This window comes from Eurosta solidaginis, chromosome 1 (genome assembly GCF_040869045.1).
Source record: "Eurosta solidaginis isolate ZX-2024a chromosome 1, ASM4086904v1, whole genome shotgun sequence".
In the NCBI taxonomy this organism is placed as follows: Eukaryota; Metazoa; Arthropoda; class Insecta; order Diptera; family Tephritidae; genus Eurosta; species Eurosta solidaginis.
The window spans coordinates 66,329,305-66,351,531 of NC_090319.1; the positions used below are offsets into that span (position 1 = coordinate 66,329,305).

The window sequence follows — 22,227 nt, forward strand, 5'->3', positions numbered from 1 at the left end:
GGAGCAGTTGCTTTGCCTTACTCTGAAAATGTTGATCTAGCCCCTCCGTCCATGCTGTGATGTCATTTGAAAGATTAGTGCTGCTAGTTGAAACGTGTTCCTGGAGCTGTTCACAGTTTATAACCATTTCAACCTCTTGGCATCTTCCCAATATAGCTCCTTTTGTCAGTTTGAGTGGTGACTTGAACTCATTGAGTACTCTTACCGGAATACGTCCATCTTGTTTTGTCATAGCCAGGGTTTTTCCTACAAGTACGTTCGGTGTTGATTTGTTTGCTGCCTCGACAACCCACAATTTGTTTGTCCCGCAATCTCCATCAACCTTTGCCCAGATGACTGCTTCGGATTTTGGTGGTATTTGTTGACTCTCACCAGCACTCGTTTACTGCTGTAGCTTCTCTCGTAGCCGAAATTAAGTGGCACATCCATGTTTTTATATCCTATCGTCTTGCTTTGCATATCGATCTTGATGCCTTGGTCGATTAAGAAGTCCACTCCAATTTTGATTTCATCAACAATCTCTGCAACTATAAAGTTGTGTAGTACCGTGACGTTCCCAATTGTTACTTCACATGCTACTTCTCCAATTACCTGGGTGTCCTCTCACGTGGCTGTACGTAATCTTGCTCCAAGCAATGGTCTTATCTTCTTGTTGACTAAATCTGATCGAATGATGAATGGGAAGCACCCGTATCTACAGTCAGTAAAGGTTCCTTTCCATCCACATGTCCTCCGATAGTAAGATTGCTTGATCTTCTTCCAATTTGCGAGATAGAGATTATGGGACATTCAATTGAGCGAGCCAGCTGTCGCCCCTTGCGGCTGACTCTATTTTGGTTTAACGATTGAGTGGACTTGGAGATTTGCTCATCTCCGTCAGCTCTGCGTTTACGGCCACCCACATTGTTGGAACTATTAGGACCGGTGCTGCATTGACGTGTAATGTGGCCTGGGTTGCCGCACTTGAAACATTTCATAACTCCAGAGTTTTTCTGTTGTGATCCCTTCAGTGCTTCCAAAATTGTGTCCACCCAATCTGACCTTTCTGCTTCCATACGATGGACTTTGTACGCTGGCTTGCTCAAAATTGAGGCAGTTTCCTAAGTCAGTGCATGGGATACCGTTTCAGCAAACGTTGGCTTTGGGTTCGCATATGTAGCTCGTTTCGTTTCGGCATCCCGTATTCCATTTATAAAGCTCTGAATTTTAACCCTCTCGGTGTATTCCACAGGTGCGTCTGCATTTTCGAGATGAGCCAATCTTTCAACATCCGACGCAAACTCCTGCAAAGTCTCATTCGCTTTTTGCTAACGGTTTTGCAACTCAATTTGGTATATCTGTTTTCTATGCTCGCTTCCATAACGTCTCTCGACAGCGGCCATCAATGATTCATAGTTGTTCCGCTCTCCTTCGGGAACCGTCTGTAGGATTTCGGCTGCTGGCCCCTTCTATGCTACGCATAGAGCTGCAACTTTATCTTCAGCATTCCAGTTTTCACTCCTGCGGCCTTCTCAAACTATAGCTTAAAGACTTGGAAAGGAACAGAACCGTCAGATGGAGTTTTTACCTTCGTATTGCTTGCTGAAACAACTGGGCGATTTAATTGCAACTCCTGTATACGAACTCTCAAAGCATCCACCTCGGCTTCGATTTTTTCCTCAAACTGCGTTACTTTCTCGTCCAGACGCGCTTCGAGTTTTGATGATATACGCGCCTCTTGCGCTTCGAGTTGTACTGTTTTGCGTGCCTCTTGTTCTTTCAGTTGTGTTTCCACCTTTGATGTAATTTGTGTCGACATTTCTGAAATACGCGTTTCTTGTGCTTCAATCTTTGATGTTATGCGTGTCTCCTGTGATTCTAGTTGAGATGTTATATCTGTCTTTTGTACTTCGAGCTATGTTGACATATCGGTTGATATTTGTCACGAGATTTGCTTCAGCACTGCTAGTATCGCCTAAGTGTCTACACTTGCCAATGGATTCGGAGTCTCTCTCTTCTCCTCCAATTTAGTCGCTGGCTCTTCCGCATCAGGATAAAAGACATACTCGTCCATATCAATTCCTTCCAACCCCACTACCTCTCGCAGCCGTGCTTGAAGTTCGATCTTATTGCCGGTTGTATTCAATCCACGGCTCTCCAACTCCTTCTTCAGTTGCTGGATCTTTAATTCACTTAACTTTGCCATGTCCAAGTTGTATTCGCAATTTTTGGAACTTATTCAACAATTCCTCTTCTGACACCAATTGTAACGATTTTAATGCAATTCCTCTTATTTGCAACCTTCTACTAACGTTCGAATCACTAAGCTATTAAATAAATAACTCCAATATTCGATAATGCAAAATGGTCTTTATTAGACTATTTTCAAAATAACACTTCTATTGCTCGACAGATAGCGTGCTTAAATTAAACTGATTTTCGTGCCTCAACTGTTGCCGCTTTTATACTGTCCGGTTTCATCGCCGGCATATTCTAGGCGCTTCTAGTTCCAGAATTTACTAGTTAGTTATCAGCTATAAATTGCTCAGCTATAACTACAGATGCACAATTTTATAGCTTCTCTTAAACCTTATGCGCGTGTATATGTGAGTGATAGTTGCACAATTATTGCATACTTTTGGGAGTATCTCAGATATATACATGTGGTTGTGCGTTGCTTCTCCGCTGCGTGTACGTACATATGTGTAGACATAATGATTGATTCGTTTATGTAGATACAAGTGACTGTCTGCTTTATTATTGTGGTGGCTTCATTTACTTAGCATCAGACTAGTGATGTGAGTATCACTTGGTGTCACTAATATTCGTCACAATAAAAACCCAATGTTTCATACGAAATACAAATTCTTAATTATCTTATTATTGTTTTATTGAGTGCCTAGTGGAGTCAAAAATCTAGACGGTTTTGTGGGCGCTATTTATACATTAGTGGATTGTGTCAATAAAATATAAGTAGAAACTTCTAGATTCAGGAAATGGGAACAAAGCAAATATTTGGCTGTTTTGATAAAGAACATTTCTTTGTGAATTGTTTAGATATTTGCCCAATTTAATTGTGCTATTGAAATGAGAAAGGCCATGTGATATAATGTTTGTATTTTTAATGAATAAACACAGAGAAGTACAAAGGGTGCACTAATTAGTTTTATCTGTTTCCAAACTGCTACTCTCAGAGAAAAAACGCATTGTAGAACAAGTAAGGAAGTCTAAGTTCTGGTGATACCGAACATTACATACCCAGCTGTACACTTGAAATGCTGTTGTTTTGTGTGCTTAATGGCGTTACAAAGCTGCGCAATAATACATATACATATGGTTCTATTATAAACTAACTTTTCTTCGAGCTATGGCTCACGAAACATAGAAAATTGCTTAGTCATAAAAGGGGCGGTGCCACGCCAATTTTTTAAAATTTGAAGTTTTTCCTATTTATTGTCATAAACCCACTTGGGAAATGAAATACCATTGATATAAAGCTCTTTTTTGCAAAGATATAGCTTATTTTATTCGTCCACGACCCTTTAAAAAATCCTTCATATAAAAGTGGGCGCGGTCCTTAACCGATTTCGTTAATTTTTCTTCAAATCATTCCCTATAATAAAGGCAACCTCTCTGCCGAATTTTGTTACGATAGGTTTAACGATTTTTGATTTATGATTAATAATATTTGTAAAATTGATTTTATCACAAGTGTGCGGTGTCACGCCCATTTTAAAATTTGTTTCCAAATTTTTATCAAGAGCCCCTGTAGCAGGCCACACGTCAAATTTCAAAATTCTAGGTGTATTATTTACTAAATAATCAGGTTTTTTGTGTTTTCCAAAATCTATATATATAAAAATGAAATGATGTTCGTTCCTGTCCATGTTTTGGGGCCAATACGAGGCCAATTTTATTCGTTCTTTTTTCATATTATAGGGATCAAATAGGGGAAGGTTTTTAGCAAAAAAAATTTTTTTTAAATATCTAGGTTCTTAAGATATAGGTCAGAACGTGAACCCGGATAACCCTACGATTTGTTTGTATAATATGGGTATCAAATGGTAGCTTCTGATGAGTACTTTAATATGGGGTACTTTTCGTACGCCTAGGTGACTAGGGTCTCGAGATATAGGCCAAAACGTAGACCCGTGTACTCCTTGAATGTGTTTATGCAATATGGATATCAAATGAAAGCTGTTGATGAGTTCTTTAGCAGAGGGCAATTTTCATACATCTGGGTGACTAGGGTCTCAAGATATTGGCCAAAACGTGGATCAGAATAACCTTAGGATGTGTTTTTACATTATGGGTATCAATATTCACATATGATAATAATAATCTCACAAATGTGATTTTTTTTTTAATTCAGGCGCAGAAACGAATAAAAAGGTTAGCGCTATAAATTATTATTCATATCGATTAATGATTCGTGAAAATGAAGAATCCCATATCCATACCATCTTCCATATACATACCCATACCCACCCGTACCTTACATCTTCCATCATATATCCCCCATATCCATACCATCCTCCATATACATACTCATACCCACCCATACCTTACATCTTCCATCTTAAATCTTACATCTTGCATCTTACATCTTACATCTTACACTTATATATTACATTCAAAATTCCTCCATATCGTGAGCAAAGATGTTTACACATCAAAAATATTCACATATGATAATAATAATCTCACAAATGTAATTTTTTTTAAGCCAGGCGCAGAAACGAATAAAAAATTTAGCGCTGTGAATTATTATTCATATCGATTAATGATTCGTAAAAATGAAGAATCTCACATTCTGAAATCCAGAAGATTGTTCCACCAATTTGTCGTGGATATGTATGCAAAAAGTGAGACCGAGCGCTTAAACTATATCAAATTCAACCAGACTAAGTTACGGTCCGAAGAATACATTCACTTACGGGATGCCGTGAATAACGATGGAATTGTGAATGACATCGGTAGAATGATCATATTACCAGAAAAATATACTGGTAGCCCGGAACACATGCATGAATATGCACAGGATGCCATGGCGTATGTTTGTGCTTATGGACGGCCGGATCTGTTTATTACTTTTACATGCAATCCGCAATGGAGTGAAATCAAAGACCATTTGTTTTCTGGCCAATCCCCAATAGATCGACGCGACATAACTGCACGTATTTTCAAACTAAAACTAAAATCACTTATGGACTTTATTGTCAAACATAGAGTGTTTGGAGAGGTGCGTTGTTATATGTATTCCGTTGAATGGCAAAAGCGGGGATTACCGCACGCACACATTTTGATTTGGTTGGTTGATAAAATTACACCGGATCAAATTGATAGTGTGATATCAGCTGAAATACCGGATCAAACGATTGATCCAGATTTGTTCGAAGCCGTCACAAAAAATATGATACATGGACCTTGCGGTGCATTGAATGTAAACTAGCCGTGCATGATTGATGGAAAATGTTCGAAGCGATACCCACGAGCATTAATTTCGGATACGTTCACGGGTGACGATGGATATCTGGCATATCGTCGTCGATCCACTGATGACAATGGTAAGTCAACGATAATTAAGATGGGAAATCAAAATTTTGAAGTTGGCAAACGTTGGATTGCCCCATATTGTCCATTGTTGTCCAAAACATTCAAAGCACATATTAACGTATAAATAAAGGAAGCGATATGGCTGTATTCGGTGCAGTCCAAAATATCAAATGGGGCGTTATATAAGCAGTAACGAAGCGATATGGCGAATTTTTTCATTCCCAATACACGAAAGACATCCAACAATCCTTCATTTAGCGGTTCACCTTGAAAATGGCCAACGCGTTTATTTTACTCCTGAAAATGCAGCGCTTAGAGAAACAAGCTCACCGTCTACAACTTTGACTGCCTTTTTTCATTTATGTCAATCGGACTATTTTGCAAGGACATTGCTATATGCAGAAGTGCCACAATATTTCGCATTGGATAAATCCAGGAAAGCATTTAAAAGGCGAATACAAGGAAAACCAGTTCAAGGTCATCCTAATGTGTTCTCAATATATTAGGACGCATTTATGCAGTTCATCCAAATAATGCTGAGTGTTTTTACTTGCGATTGTTGTTAATTAATGTTCGTGGCCCAACATCATTCCAAACTTTAAGAACAATTAATGGTGAATTGTGCGCTACATATCGGGAAGCATGGCAACAATTAAATATGTTGGAGGATGATAAGCATTGGGGAGATACCTTTGCCGTTTCAGCTGTAATAGCCAGTCCACGTCAAATACGAACATTATTTTCGATAATAATTGTAATATGCTCCCCAACTAATCCATTGAAACCAAATACGTCGAAATACTGCAAATTATGAGTTGGAATTCACATTGGAAATTTACAATGAAGCATTGATAAGGATTGACGACATTTGTTTGTCTATGTCAAACAAATCGTTAGTACAATTGGGCATGCCAGCAGCAAATCGTCCAATACATGCTCATATGTTCAATCGAGAACTGGGGATCAATTCTCTAACTGTGAAAAACTGAAAAATGTATACTCATTGAAAACTCATTTGCACACACAATTTACACTTTAAATTTTCATGCGATTCTGTAAATTATTGTGCACATTGTTTTGCTGAATGAGCGCTGAATGTAAAAGTTTTATGTCAGTGAGAAAATATTCATCAAACGCCATGAAAACAAAAAAGTCATTCTGCAACAGTGCGTATGAGTTTTGAATGTCACAATAGTGTACACAGGCTGCCAAGGCAACTCACGAAGTTTTTATCAGTGAGTTTTTTTGTTCACAGTTTTGCTTTACGGAATCAGAATTTCAAAGTTTACACAATTTCTTATGTACACTTTAAAACTCACAGTTAGCGAATAGGGCCCCTGGAGTGTGAATACCATTATGATTGTAATGAACTAAACACATTTGTAACATCAAATTTAACGAAATTGAATGATACAATCATGAATAATGTTAGCCATGAAACTGGTGGATTGTTTTTCTTAGATGCTCATGGGGGAACAGGCAAAACCTTTTTGATTTCATTGATATTAGCAACAATTCGATCAGATAATAACGTTGCATTGGCACTCGTTTCTTCCGGCTACATTACTGGAAGGCGGTCGCACATTCTCCATTAAAGTTGTCTTTGAATATGCAGGTAAATGAAACCCAAACATGTAATATTTCAAAAACATCTGGAATGGCAATAGTTCTTAAAGTATGTAAGCTCATCGTATGGGACGAGTGTACTATGGCACACAAGAAATCATTGGAAGCACTTGATAGAACTTTGAAAGATCTACGAGAAAGCCAAACAGCGAGGTGCCATGATCCTATTGGCTGGAGATTTCAGGCAAACATTACCTGTGATCCCAAAATCCACGGCTGCAGATGAAATCAATGCATGTTTAAAATCATCGTATTTATGGAGACATGAAAACAGGCTTACACTTACTACAAACGTATGTGTTCAACTACAAAACGATCCGTCAGCAGCTGAATTTTAACAGCAATTACTGAAAATCGGAAATGGCCAAATATCTGTCGATCCAAAAGGAATGATTACATTGCCTAACAATTTCTGCACATTTTCACAGTCTAAAGAGGCATTGATGCAGAGTGTATTTCCAAACATATTTCAACATTACATAAACTATGATTGGCTCAGCGAAGGAGCAATTTAAGCTGGGAAAAATAAGGACGTCAATGATATAAATGCAGCTATTCTGGGTCAAATACCTGGTGGCATAGTTACATATAAGTTAATGGACACTATTACTGATCAAGATGATGTCGTAAATTATCCAACTGAATTCTTAAACTCACTCGATTTGCCAGGCATACCACCTCAAAATTTACGATTAAAAATTGGAGCACCGATTATTATGCTGCGCAACATTAATGTGACACGACTTTGCAACGTTGCCAGACCCGCTGTGAAGAAGCTAATGGGTAACGTTATCGAAGCAACAATTTTGAAAGGGAAGTACAAAGGAGAAGACGTTTTGATATCCAGAATTCCACTGATTCCGACGGACTTACCATTCGATTTCAAACGTTTGCAGTTCCCTATTCGCCTTGCCTTCGCTATGACAATTAATAAGGCGCAAGGACAGTCTCTACAAATGTGCGGTATTAATTTAGAATACCCAATTTTTTCTCATGGACAATTGAATGTAGCTTGCTCACGAGTAGGCAAACCATCGTCATTATTCATTTACGCGAAAGATGGAAAAACCAAAAACGTTGTCTACCAAAAAGTGTTACAATAAAGTTCGAATGAAATTGTATCAAAGAATTTGCTTTGTTTCGTATTAATTTTATTCTCTTTCAGCAAATCATTGAATTTATTGCCTAGCGAAGCGGGCGAGGGTACACGCTAGTCTATATATATAAAAATGATATGAGGTTCGTTCCTGTCCATGTTTTGCGGCCGATTGGAGGCCAATTTTATTCGTTCTCTTTTCATATTATAGGGATCAAATAGGGGAAGGTTTTTAGCAAAAAAAATGTTTTTAAATTGTTTAGGGTCTTGAGATATAGTTCAAAACGTGAACCCGGATAACCCTACGATGTGTTTGTATAATATGGGTATCAAATGAAGCTCAATATGGGATACCTTTCGTACCCCTGGATGACTAGGGTCTCGAGATATAGGCCAAAACGTAGACCCAGATACCCCTAGAATGTGTTTATACAATATGGATATCAAATGAAAGCTGTTGATGAGTTCTTTAGCATAGGGAAATTTTCATACATCTGGGTGACTAGGGCCTCGAGATATTGCCCAAAACGTGGATGAGAATAACCTTAGGATGTATTTTACATTATGGGTTTCAAATGGAAGATGTTAATGAGTACTTCAATATGGGTACCAAAAGGAAGCAGTGCTGATGAGTGGTAATTTTTCTCTGGGTGACGAGCGTCTCGAGATCATTTCATGTGTACAACATTTTTTGAATAAATATACGAATTTTTCGATTTGTGTCGTGCTTCTAAGTTGCAAATTTTTTTCGAAGGAGAGTAAACATAAACACCGAGGTTTGTACATTGTTTATGAGAGGGGCTTCGGCACACATACACAAACGTATGTCACATTTCGCTGCTGGCTGAACATTTCTAGTGCTTTGTATTTGTTATACAAACCCCGCTTGTGTTCCGTTAATTTGTATGCAGTTCAACTGTGAGCAGTGTTCGGACTTCTACCACTAAAGTGGTAGATCTACCACCTTTTTTCCTGAAATATAAGTTCTACCACTTCTACCACGCAAACGTAAAAATAGGTGGTAGATTTTTATAGAAATTTTCTGAAGAAACCTTATTTTTTCCACAATTATTCGGAAAGAAAATCAATGCAGTGGAACGGTTTTATAAAACTCAAAATAACGTCTGGCTTAGCTCTGATCAACATATTACCTATTTTCCTTCAGGTTTTTAGTACAAAACTGCAATGTAGGTACACCTACCTACATATATGGAAAAAAGTGGCTATTATTCATTATATCAAGATATTTAAAATATAACCAAAATCTAAAAAGGGGCGTGGCACCCCCCATACAAATGGAATATATCATACTGCATATCTCTGGATATAGTAATGGAAGGATAATTAAAATTGGTAAGGAGCTATATGACGTTAAGTCCTAACACCTCCATTAAAATGTGAAATTTGGGAAAAAGGGGCGTGGCACCTTCCCTACAAATGGGATTTTTCAGAACTATGGTGCAGTACAAACTTATTATTTTAAGACCTAAAGTTTGACTGCATTGTTCAGTTTGGCTGTTATTCCTTTTGGATGTTGAGTAATCTTCCGCCGTTTAAAAAAATTTGTTAGCTTCAGCCTATCCACATCTACATATCTAAATATATAGGTTCCTTCGATCAAGACGGAGTTTTTTCATATTTCAGAATTAAGAATTTAAAATAAATTTTTTTTTTTGGCTATGTGAACGAGCAATCTTAGGTCCCAAAAATGATCATGTAGACAAAATCAATGATCGGATTCAAAACCAAATTCTTGGTGAAGTGACGAAATATAAATCGATCGACATACCTACAGATGAAGATCAAATTGTGAGTTGTCAAATTGAACTTCTAAACTCTTCAGAACCACCAGGCATTCCAGCCTGCGCATATATCAGCTTTGAAAATTGGCTCACCAATCATGCTTCTTCGGAATTTAGACCCACCAAAATTGTATAATGGAACCAGACTTTGCGTTAAGCAATTAATGCCGAATGTAATCGAAGCAACAATCATCAGCGGTAAAAGCAAAGGTGAAGACGTTCTCATACCACGGATCCCAATGATTCCTACAGATTTTCCATTCAATTTTAAGCTCTTATAGTTTCCTGTATGCCTTGCTTTTGCAATTACAATCAACAAATCAGATGGACAATCGCTTTCTGTTGCAAGATTAAATTTAGAGGGTCCATGCTTTTCTCATGGCCAGCTATATGTCGCTTGCTCCAGAGTTGGAAAATTTGTTTATCTTTGCATCGAACGAAAGAACCAAAAATATTGCGTACCTATATGAATTACAATAAGATGCAATAATAAAAGGATTTAAACGAAAATTCCACCAAATATGCGTACAAAATTCAATTCAATTTATAAAACAATAAACTAAATTATCAACAAACAAAACAGAAAAAATAACGCAACACTCATTCTATCTCGGGCGCTACAACGTACGCCGGGTATAGCTAGTTACTTATCGATTGGGATTCAAGAGGTTGTTGAGCGTAACCCTTTCAAGGGGCTGGCGGCGCAATTTATGACTTCTCCTAAACAATAATCAACCTCACGAATGTGACCCAGGAGGTTCGCCCTGGTCATAGCAAACAGTTCGCGCGACTTAGTACCCATCCGGCAAAGGATCAAAATCTTTAAAACTCCCCAAAACCTTCGTTGAGTCTCCTTTTATCTACATGTAGAAGATTTATTTATTGACATCAAAGTGCTTTTTAACTACCGGCTTTGTAACTGGACCATAATTTTTCGGAACTGGTTCGCCCTTTTACTTCAGAAGTAGCCCAATACTCCAATGAAACTCTAAAATATCCTTTTATACACTGGCTCAGGTTGTATATCGTCGCATTTCCTCAGAGAACTGCCGAAATACCTCTAGGGTGCACTTTCCCATTCAGTCCACAGCACGTGTCCAACAAGTACAATTCTGCTCTCAATTTGGACACCTACCAAACAGCTTTTGACAGTGGAGGTGCTGGTGTGCAACAAGAATGTCAGCACCTACGTTTAGTATCTTATTCTCATCAAATGCAATATGACTTCCGAACTGAGAGAAGCAGTCAAAGAGAATGTGAACTATCAATCTGTGTAACATGTCCATCAACACCGACGCTGTCATTCCTCCAACTCCGCTATGGGGACGTGATTCATCAGCTAACTGCTGCTATTGCTTAACCGCTACTTAACTGTTGCCCCGACTCTACCATACTACCATACTCATTTGCTACTCAACTTTTGCCGTCCCCAAGTTCCACCACTGCTACTACCATTGCCCAGTTAGTATCATACAACCTCTCACCTCTGGCCCCCTTTCCCATACTTTCTGCTTATGCTGCTTACTAGTGCCCTTGACCACCCTAAGTTGTTCAGCTACTTCCGAGTTCGCCTGCCCTGCGATTGCAAGATCAGTCATCTCACCGTAGTAGTAATCAACGACATCGTTCGTTCTCAACTACTCCGATCAGTTCATATTAACAAGCCCAGTGAGTTGCTCTCGCGCTCCCCACTCCCCGGGACTAAACAATTTACGAGCACCCTATAAAAAATCCACTAATACATTGCATTAATTTGAATTAATGATGTCTCATTCATGAATCACTATTGATGGATGACATCAAAAAAATTGTTTCCCACATCAACTAAATGATTTTTGGACTAAGTGCTAAAAATAAAATTAACACAGAGTATTTACTGTTTATACTGTTTTATTGTAACGTAAAAATAAAATTCTCTTTTAACAGCCACATTTTGTTTCAAATAATCTTTTCTAGTTATTTGGTAACATTTTAGTACATTTCTGATAAATATAATGATGATTATAAATTTTAATTATTCAATATAGATGGTTCGGATATCAAAGAGTGGTTTTCTTGCTTTTTTTGCTGCAAAATTTTGTAAATTAATATTAAAATTTGACTGTCTTGCCAAAACGGATTCAACACAAACCGTAGCAAGTCCTTAAATTCGCTCTTGAGGTGAACACGATCTATGAAAGCTTTTGATTCTTGCAAGGACGCTGAAAGAATGTTCTGCACTAGCTACAGTGAGAGGTATAGTGCAAAAGATACGTAAAGCAACACAAATGTTGGGGAAAATCGTATACAGATTTTGAACATATGTAGATGACATTTAGCAATTCCAATGGTGACAAACCATTATCAAAATTTGCTTCGTAAATGTGTTTCAAGTGAATTATTTCGCATTCTTAGCTTTGAGAAACGTCCGACTTGTATTTTCCGACAAATTTTGCTGCACTCGCCGGAATAGTAGTTTCATCCATGTCTTCAAATTACCACAAAAAGGAAAACGTCTCGTTTAAATTTCTTATAGCTGCAAATCGTTCAGTAATGCCAGTGATTACCGAATCCACGATCACCAAGAATGTATTGTTTTTAAAATCAGACTCTGTATCATCTTTAATCATCTCATTTCCATTATCTTCAAAATGTTTTTTGGGTTTTCTCTTTCGAATGTCCGGAAACTTTGGCGAGATGTTCAATTGAATAGCAACTGTTTTGCATTCGTTTAAAATTGTTTCAAATCAGCTAATAAGGCATCAAGATGTCTTGGTGTCCCCCATAAATTCAGAAAACAAATATTCAGATTTCAGAAAACATTAATCAGAACCCTTTTTTCAGAAAGACAAAATTCAGAGGTCAAAACTCAGAAGTCAAATCTCAGAAGTCAAATTTCAGAAGTGAAAATTCAGAAGTCAAATTTCAGAAGGCAAACAGAAAAACATTAAATTTTTCTCAAAATTCAGAAACGTTCGTTTATTTGGAAGGAATTATGTATAAAGAAAAAGTATTAAAATCTAAAATTTTAAATTGTGTGCAATAGCAAGCATGTAATTAATTAAATCTTTTCGGGTTTATCTTTTTCAAATGAATTTACAATATTCAAAAAACGAAGTCTTATATTTTATCTTGCGTTTCCGATATGACTCGCCCCAGCTGAAAATTGCTGCAGTTTTGTTTCTGTTATTGCACGTTCGTTTTTTATTTTATTTATAAAATTAAATATATTAGCGCGTGTCCCAAACGCACTTCGAATGACGTTGTACGGACTTCACCCAATTTGGTGATATTATACGTATTCCATAATTCGATTGGATATAACGCCTTCTTCGACGTTGCTGTGTTCCAGGCTGAAACAAATTTTAGAAGTCAAAATTCAGAAATTAATCAGACAGCAAAAAATTTTATGTTTTTTGCTGTCTGATTACTTTCTGAATTTTGACTTCTGAATATTGATTTCTGAATTTTTGTTTCTGAAAAAAGGGTTCTGACTAATGTTTTCTGAAAAAATGTGTTTCCGAATTTTTGTTTTCTTAATTTATGGGGGGAACCAGATGTCGGACCTCAACATCTATGGTGGCGTCTCTAGCTTGGAGTACGACGTTTCTTTCATTAATGGTAGTCAGTATTTTGAACCAAATTGAGGGCAGCAAGATACATTCGTACTTGTTGATGTACTTGAGAATGCCGGTAATATCTCCGTATGCTTGTGCAGTAAAATAAAGCTTAAGTAATGAGTTTAGTGCTTGTGTTAATCCTGGAACATGGTTTGCGAATGGTCTAATTGCCTCAATTCTAGCCGATCACCTAGTGTCTGAAAGACTGTGAAGAGAGCTTGGTACATTTTTTTTGAGGACGTCCCATTGTTGTGGACTGCTGCTGAAAATAGTAAAACATTTTTGTACAACTCCGAAGAAAGTAATTGCAGCGGTACAACATTCTGCAGCATCAATATCACATAAATTGAGACTGTAGGTTGCACAAAGCGAGTAATCAGCATTCGAGTATGACGTAGTGCTCCGTTGTAAGCTCTTTTCATATGGGCGCCGTTATCTTTTAATGGGATTTCATGTTTGCCTAGAGTATGGCAAATTAGATCAGCGATTTTCTGACCAGTTTTTTGGTTACCATTCACGAAAGCCAAAAACCGTTCTTGAATCGTAAAATTTGTTGCTTTCGAATTGAAATGGAGTTAGCGCAAAATGAACGTATTCTGTTCAACGTGACTAGCATCAGGCGTAGCATTAACGATGATAGCAAAATACTTGGCTTTCTTGCCTTGATCTAATATAGTTTCCCTCACATGCTTTGCACAAATTTCTATAAACTTGTTCTGAATCTCTGGGGAAAGATAGTGAACTTGTAAACGTTTGTGCTGTCGTTGTGAAATCCTAACTTTCTCCAAATGATCTCTAAGTATCGGATCATATTGGCTTATGAGATCTTAGATGCCCAAAAAATGTCCAATTTTTTCCTTCACCAAGATATATACTTTCGCCTTTGAAAAATAGGCCTCTTTCACCAAAAAATAAAATAGTGGCCAAAATTCTATATAAAATTTCTTTCTACTTTTGAGTTTCAGCGATTAGCTGTTCATTGATAAGTGTATCAATTGTAGCCTCCTTTTGAATTAGATTTTGTAAAGATCGCCATTGAATATAACATTTAATGTGATCTTGAGTATTTTCGTGTGATGGCAGTTTATCGTATAGCTTCTTCCATACCTGGAATTTCGAATATCCGCCAGGACAACAAATTTTAGGTAGATTTAAATAAAATATTGGCGCTTAACAGACGACATGACAGGCAATAAAAAGCATTGCTACTGGCACTCCACACTAACCAGTCACGCTCCTCTTTCTCTCCATTTGGCAAGATTCTGTTTAACAACGCGGTGGGAAATGCCTCGTCATGACAATCACGTGGAAAAATAAAAGGGCACTTTTGATTACCTCGCGGAATTATTTCGTTGACTTCTTCAGATCGCAAAAACTCATTATTAATGGTACCGATATCAAACTCGTTTAAATAATCTGGACTTTGATACAGAGTTGATGGTACATTTTTGTTTGATGTTTTTATTGTCTCCTCCCTGTTCGAAGGCTCAGGCGAAAAATTATTATCAATATTCGTTGCATCGTTCGCATCGTCGGGTGTGAGTCACACCTCTAAAAATAACTACTGTATTCTTACTCAGTTGGAGTTCGTTGTATCCCTTTCCGATCCTGCATTGACTGAATGCTACGTCAGCCCTCGACAAAACCCACTTCCTATCTTTCAGTCGGTGTAACAAAAGTCACAAGTACCTGAATATTTGCCAATTTTAGTTTGTTCTCCACCACTTACCGTTCATGTGCGCGCACTTCCTTCACAGCAAATGTAACTGGCGCAGAAGGTTCAGCATCGGTCGATAAATCGATATCACCCAAACGTACAGTAAATTGTCGCGCAGCAAAACTAAAATATGACACCGACTTCAAAAGTATTCAAATGGGAAAAAATTAAAATAGCTTACGGTTTCTGACGCGAATCTCTCGTACAATGCGCTGCTGTCAAAATATAATTGGAACCAATAAGCGAGCCACCACACCAGAACTCTGTACGTTTGGGACCATGCAAAAATATTGCCGCCATCCATGGCCATTGACCATTCGGTGCTTCAACTCCACCAACAATACGCCCCGAGGAATATTCCTGTTGTCCACACTCTTCTGGATCTACAATATTATTGTTGCCTAGCAGTTCTAACTCATTGCCCAGCGGGTTTGGTGTAGTCGTTGTTGTTGTGGTGGTTGTTGAGGGTTTTAACTGTGGTATTAACACCAAACTAGGTGATGATGCTGGATGTGGTGTAGTTGGACGTTTTGTTGCTATCGCAGTAACTGGCGCTTTTGTGGTCAACTTTAGTGGACGTTGTGTTGTGAGCATAGTTGAAGACTCTGGCAATGGACAACAGACCCCGGGTACAAAAAGGCTTTTGAAACACAATGATTCACGTAAACTGCTTAAGTTCAATAATAAAGCGGGACAGCTACTCAGATCTTCGCAGCGGCCAGGACGCCCGTTGGGTGTTTTGCAATAATTTTCGGCGTCTTTACAGATCACATCTTCAGTAGTCGCTGGCAACTGATCAACACGATCTATTGAGTGTGTGGTTGTCGGGTGGGTAGTCGTGCTTGGTCGCATTGTGGTGGGTAGTTTTTCTAGTTGTTGCGTTTGACTACCCGCACCCGTTGCTGGTTTCTTAACTTTATTCCGATTCTTCTTCTTTTTCTTCTTCTTCTTGTTGGTATCTTTGGTTTCAACGAACATGAGATTCCCTGGCGTTTGTGTTTCTCCCTCGCGCTTAACTAATGTCTTTAAATTGGTCATTTTTTGCTCGTTTACGAGATTACTCTCATGTGACGGTGGCGCAAGTATCTTAGCTGTCGGATTTACGTCACTAAATTTTCTAGATGGCGCTGCCATCGTTGTACTAGTAGTCGTTATAGCGCTTGTTGTACTCATCCCACTAACAGTACTAGTGGCAATATTCACCTCATTTTCCACACCAGACGCTTGATACGTTTCAGGTTTGGGTTCATGCTGCCCACCGCGCGTTATATCCACCAACAAATGTCCCATTGTATTAAGTGCTCCTAAAGTTTCCGAGATGCGATTGATTGCCGATTGAGAGAGTAGTCGCGGAATATTTTCATCACTACTACTATCTGTGCTACTGCTCTCTTCATCATCGCTATCGTTATAGTACTCATCTTCATCATCATCGTCGTCATCCTCCGAGTCGGCATCTCTACTTTCAGATACCGAATCAGCATCTGATTCTGAATCTAAAGATGATGACTCTCCGCCAGCTTTCAGGCGATTATTTTGTTTTACTTTATTTGTTTCCACACGTCCAACTCGTTTCGAAGTTTTAGCCATCACGTATCCTTTGGAGAATGGTGAGTCCGATTGCGACTGAAAAAAAGACGCTGCCTTAAAAGTAGATGTGAATCCAAACAGTATACTAAACTAAAAGGCTTTAGGCTATTTGACTATCTGTGAACTTACATTGGTTGTTTGTCAAGTGCCTTGGCTCGTCATCATCTGAGTCAACGCTGGCCGCTTGTGTATAATACTGAGAGAGAAATGTGACTGAGAGCACTGCAAATGAGAAAAAAAATTTCATTAGGTCTTGTTCATGTTCATGTTTCGTAAGAGTTACGATAATAATATTAATAGTGCCGGCTGAACTCATGCCAACACCGCGTATACAAGTTGGCGGATAGTGAAAGACTTGTGGTCTGTCAGCTACAAATATCATTACAGGATACAAATAAGCAATAAATAATTAAAAGCGGCGAGAGAGGAGGGCCACGGTGGTACTATCCTCAAAATTGCGTCCCATAAGAATCTGATGACGATGCTCCTTATGGCAAAGTATGCTGACGGTGACGATATTATGCCACCTCAGGGTAACAGCTAGTCGAAATTGCTGTGGTGTTAATATTCCATCATCTCCGCCTTTTTAAAACCATGGAAGCTAAGGCACCTTTAAATTGGCGGTGCAGAGTCGGCTGAGGAAACTCCATATTCAGGCCGAGTTCTGGACTTCCTTAGCGACCTGTAAAATGGCGACAAGGTAGCATTCAAAAAAGCAAAAAAAAATTACTGAGATCGCCATTTCTGATAATAATAGGAAAGCGAGTGTATCCTGCGGTTGCTCCATCACAACCGGTAAGCTTTAATGGTGAAAATCAGGGGCTGTATTCAGTAATTGTTAGTTTTTAAATGTACATTTTTCTTTTCTACCAAATTATGTGAATAAAAAGTGTACATTTTAAAACTCACACATACTAATACAGCCCCAGAACTAATATGGCAAATTGTTTAGACTTTTTGACAGCCAACAACGGAAAATGCCTCTACGTGCCAGGCACCAACTCAAAGGTGGCTAGGAGGCCGAAAAGAAACGTTACGATGGACCCAAAAACCCTTGCCATAGGATACTTGGTTTATCTGTGCGCGTTGGAAGCCAATGAGTCCAAGAATATACAGAAGTAGCTTCTCTTTAAGTGCCAAGAATAAAAAAAGATCACCTAAATGAGGGCTCGAAGAAAACGCTAGGCGCCGATTCGAAGCTAGTTCTGGCTTGATATTGCCTTCAGTTGGAGAGCTGTCGCGACACAAGAGCTATCTAAATGGAGAAAGTGGGACATATCCCATCTCCCTGGGCTGGCTTATTGGTTCTGAAGCCGAACAGGTTTCCGAAATGAGCAGCTCCTACTACCTTTCTTATCTGAATACCTGAGGGGAGGGGGCAAATTGTGATATCGAACTCTTAAAAAAGGACTTTTTTGCCTGGGTCGAGTCCCATTTAGCATCAAGCAACGGACGGATATAAAACGTTAATGCAGCGGCTTTGGATATAGACATTCAAAGGAAGATTTCAAAAGCCACAACAGGATTTGTGTTTGCTAGAAGGATGGGAAAAATTATCACGTAATTTCAGCATGTACTGACAAGCCAAAATGCTGCATGCGTGAGTCACAGAAACTCAACCATCCTCCAGGGACTGAAGCACGCGCCATACTGTAGTGCCAGTGATCACCTCCGTCGAAGTCAACTTAAATAGTGCTTAGCTGATAAGCAGCTAGACTAAATGATCCTTGAACACAGTGCCATCAGCGAACCTGAAAAGATAAGAAATTAATCGTAATTTTGACGATACTGTTGTTGCTGAGATTTGGATTGTGAACGATGTGTAACTGTGAACAGTTGCTACTTGACTTTAAATTTAGCCAATAAAGAAGTTCCAGGACTATATGGTACTGTTTGGGAATGACTTGCTAGGCGTAACGGACAATGTGAATGACTGTTTTTTAGTCCTCCTCGATGTAACTCCTTCCCGTTGTCCTCAATGCTTCCGTAACCAGGAACTCCTGTCAGCGCCATGCTTGAGGCTTCATCTTGCATTTACTTACTACCCTGACCGATCCAATGGGAAATTAAGCTGCCGAATCAGGAAGACGGGCTGAAATAGATACCTTAACTGATCAAGGAAGAAAACTCAGCGAGGATGTACAAATTAATGTCGGAGTTATGTCAGAAAGTCTGCTGAGGTTACCACTTCGACCACATTATCTTGAGCTCTAACAGGCAGACTAACGAGGTCTTACTGCAAACCAGTCGGTTGTTTCACATATGTTAAAGTTCAAAGGTAACTGGTTAAGGAATATGTTCGCTTAGTGCGTCTTCTTGAACGACCTAATATACATAACTGTTACCTCGCTGAAAGCTGCTCGCTATACTTTATTCAGCTGTTTAACATTGTACATTGCATTGTTTTTCCAAGCCGTTCGATATGAATTTTGCAGCTAAGCTAACTGTCAATCTCGACGTCCAAATACTTGCGCAGATAGAGAAAGTACAGCACCATTTGGAGTGGGTCTAACACAGCAATAATTTCGCATAGCACAGCATCTAAAATTGTGTTAGAGTGTAAGCAATCCCTGGAAAGAATCGGATCGGTGAAAGGCATACATCTATACTGGGTTCCAGGTCATATGGGCATAGATCGGAATGAAAAAACGGATGAACTAGTTGTAAAGGGCGCATCCCTCGACGCTTGCTCCGTAGACGTCCTAATCATATTGGGCGAGATTAAGAGAAGGCGAGAGGTGCAAATGATCAACCAAGCGGGAAAGGCGTGGGTCCAAGCGCTGGGCTATAAACCTTAGACTACCAAAATTGCATTGAAAAAAGAAGGACTGTAGACTCATGACGGGTATTCTGACTGAACACTGCCTTCAGGCGTCAAATGCCTTTAAATTAGGCTTGGTCACTGACAGCAGATGTAAAAAGCTCACGATGCAGCTGTCAGATCTAGAAGAAGCAAGTGGCATAGGTCCTAGAAGTCTTTTATTTTTTGCCAAGAGGACGGAGTTATTTTATTACATAGGTCCTCGTTTTTGATAGAATTTTCAGTTTGGTCATTAAATAAACTTCTGGTAACACTACGGACTCATTCAGTCTATGTGAGGTCCTCATGTACCGACCAGTTCACCCTAACCTAACCTAACACTTAAACTTTTCCTCCACAGAAACAGAAAGAGAACTCCTTCTTGCTGCAATGTTGCGATGGGTAGTTGTTACCGAAGCTTGTAAGTTTGTGTTATCTTTTTTTTAGCATTGCTTGCGACTATTTGCAGACATGGTTGTATATAACAGCTCGCTCTCTTCCAGAAAGGTTGACAGAGGCTATTTTTAGTAATGTATGGACCTTTCTACCTATTAGTTCTTGAATGACAGTTGATGTTGATCTGTCCTTCACGTACGAGACAGAATCAGTTTTGAACCATTTGGGGCTGCCCTTCTGTGGATATCCAAACGAAAAATGACACTGAAGATGCACATCGCAGAAACAAGGGATAACGGTTCCAATATAAATGAATTATGTACTTTGTAGAAAAGTTAACAGAACAAAATCATATCCAAAAGGCTTTCAAAGACTTTCATCCTTAAGGAGTTAAGGCTTATGGATCTGTTGTCGCTAGCATTTTCGTGAAACATGTATGAAGATGACTCCAACTCTTCTCCAGATTTGAGTACAATGGGCTAGTGTGATTCCCGCTCTATGAACTTTTCACTTTCTACGGTACTCTACAGTAATCTCAGGTACATAATCTATGGTAAACGGAGTTTTTAATTTGTTGCAGCAAATTTTCATGAAAACGAAAGTGGAAGTGGGAATAATAAACAACATTTAATTTACAACAAACATTTCAGTGTCACATTTACTTCCGAAATCAGAGACGTCACCTTACCATTGCTTTAACTGGCACTAAGATGCTATAAAATACCATTGCTGTAATCATTTCACGCTTGCCGCATGCAGTCTAGCCAACTACATATATACATACCATATTCATCAGCGGTCTCATTGCGGTTGGAAAAACTCGTTCATAAGAGATCTTGCAAGTTAACATAAGGCCCAGTTTTTCAGAACAAGTTCAACCCAGTTTGTCATTTAAACTACGCTTAAACTTATTCTGCAGTTTTTCAGTCTACTTTAACTGAAGTTTAAGCTGAGCTTAAGCGGCCGATCTGGCAGGGATAAACTCTAATTAACCTATAGGTCATTTGCGGTCGTTCGTAATGGCGTGGAATATACATAACAAGTATTTGGGCTTGAGTACCATTAGAGCTCATGATGATAACTAGCTTACTTCTAAAATCTCAAGAGTTGTTACGAAAAAGTGGCTAAACTTCAAAATCATAGTTTACTCAGCAAAAGACGGAATTTTTTATAAAGCGAAAAATGTTATTACTTAAGTTGAAAAAATTATCGTTCTCAAGTTGTGTTTCTTTGACTTGTCTCAAGTGTAAGATTCCAATACTACAGTATTTTCACGAAAATCAAATAAATATTTATAATTTATTTTTGATAAATTACGCTTCATTACTTCTATCAATTAGGTGTTTATTTATCACAATAAATAGATGTTGGCTTTGGTGGTACCACCTTGGAGATTTTTTTGTCAACTTAACCTGAACTCGATATCCAATGTAGGATATGTACTGGAGAAACATGTCCAATATTCATTTGAGAACTGTACATTTCTGAAAATCTCTCAAAGCACACTTGTCGGTCTTATATGGAGTTGGTGGCCAAAAATACTTCCAGTAGAGATATAAACATGAAACTTTGGTCACAGCTTTATAAATATGTGAGAGTTAATTTTTCATAAAATTGGTGCAGTTGATACCTTCATACCGACCCACAACCTCCCTATTTCACCGCATGTATACAAAAAGTAAGTAGATGTGGTAAGATGTGACTATCGCAAGTACAATGTTTAATAGGATTAAATAAAGAAATTAAAGTTATTAAAATATCTTGCATACATAACAATAACAAAACAACAAACACACACAAAAGTTTACATTTGCATATCGTCGACTGGATAAAATAATGTCGTATATTAACATAGTTAGTGGCAGAAAGTGGCAGATGATATTAACACTTTGGAATCTCAAAATTTTGACTAATAATAAAATATAAGTCCCAACGTGAGAACGGTGAGGAACCCAACTAAACCTTTAGCTAAAATTTTAAATTTAAATATTTGTGCAAATAAACACTAATAAAGGCACTGGTGAAATTTTAAATAACAAAAAAAAAAAAAAAAAAAAAAAACACAA

General features: G+C 38.3%; 1 protein-coding gene across 11 annotated transcripts in view; it reads right to left on the reverse strand.

The window, feature by feature from the left end:
* Positions 1-22,227, reverse strand: part of LOC137233982 (cyclin G-like) — a 247,226-nt gene that overhangs the window by 181,438 nt on the left and 43,561 nt on the right. For 10 of the 11 annotated variants that reach the window (XM_067757644.1, XM_067757600.1, XM_067757581.1 and 7 more), the window contains 3 exons: positions 17,095-17,187; positions 15,557-17,015; positions 15,388-15,498 (listed from right to left, as the gene is read on the reverse strand). In XM_067757644.1, the coding sequence (XP_067613745.1) occupies positions 15,388-15,498; positions 15,557-17,015; positions 17,095-17,187 (1,663 nt within the window). The remainder of the gene's footprint in view (positions 1-15,387; positions 15,499-15,556; positions 17,016-17,094; positions 17,188-22,227) is intronic. The other variant, XM_067757660.1, reaches the window with a different exon arrangement.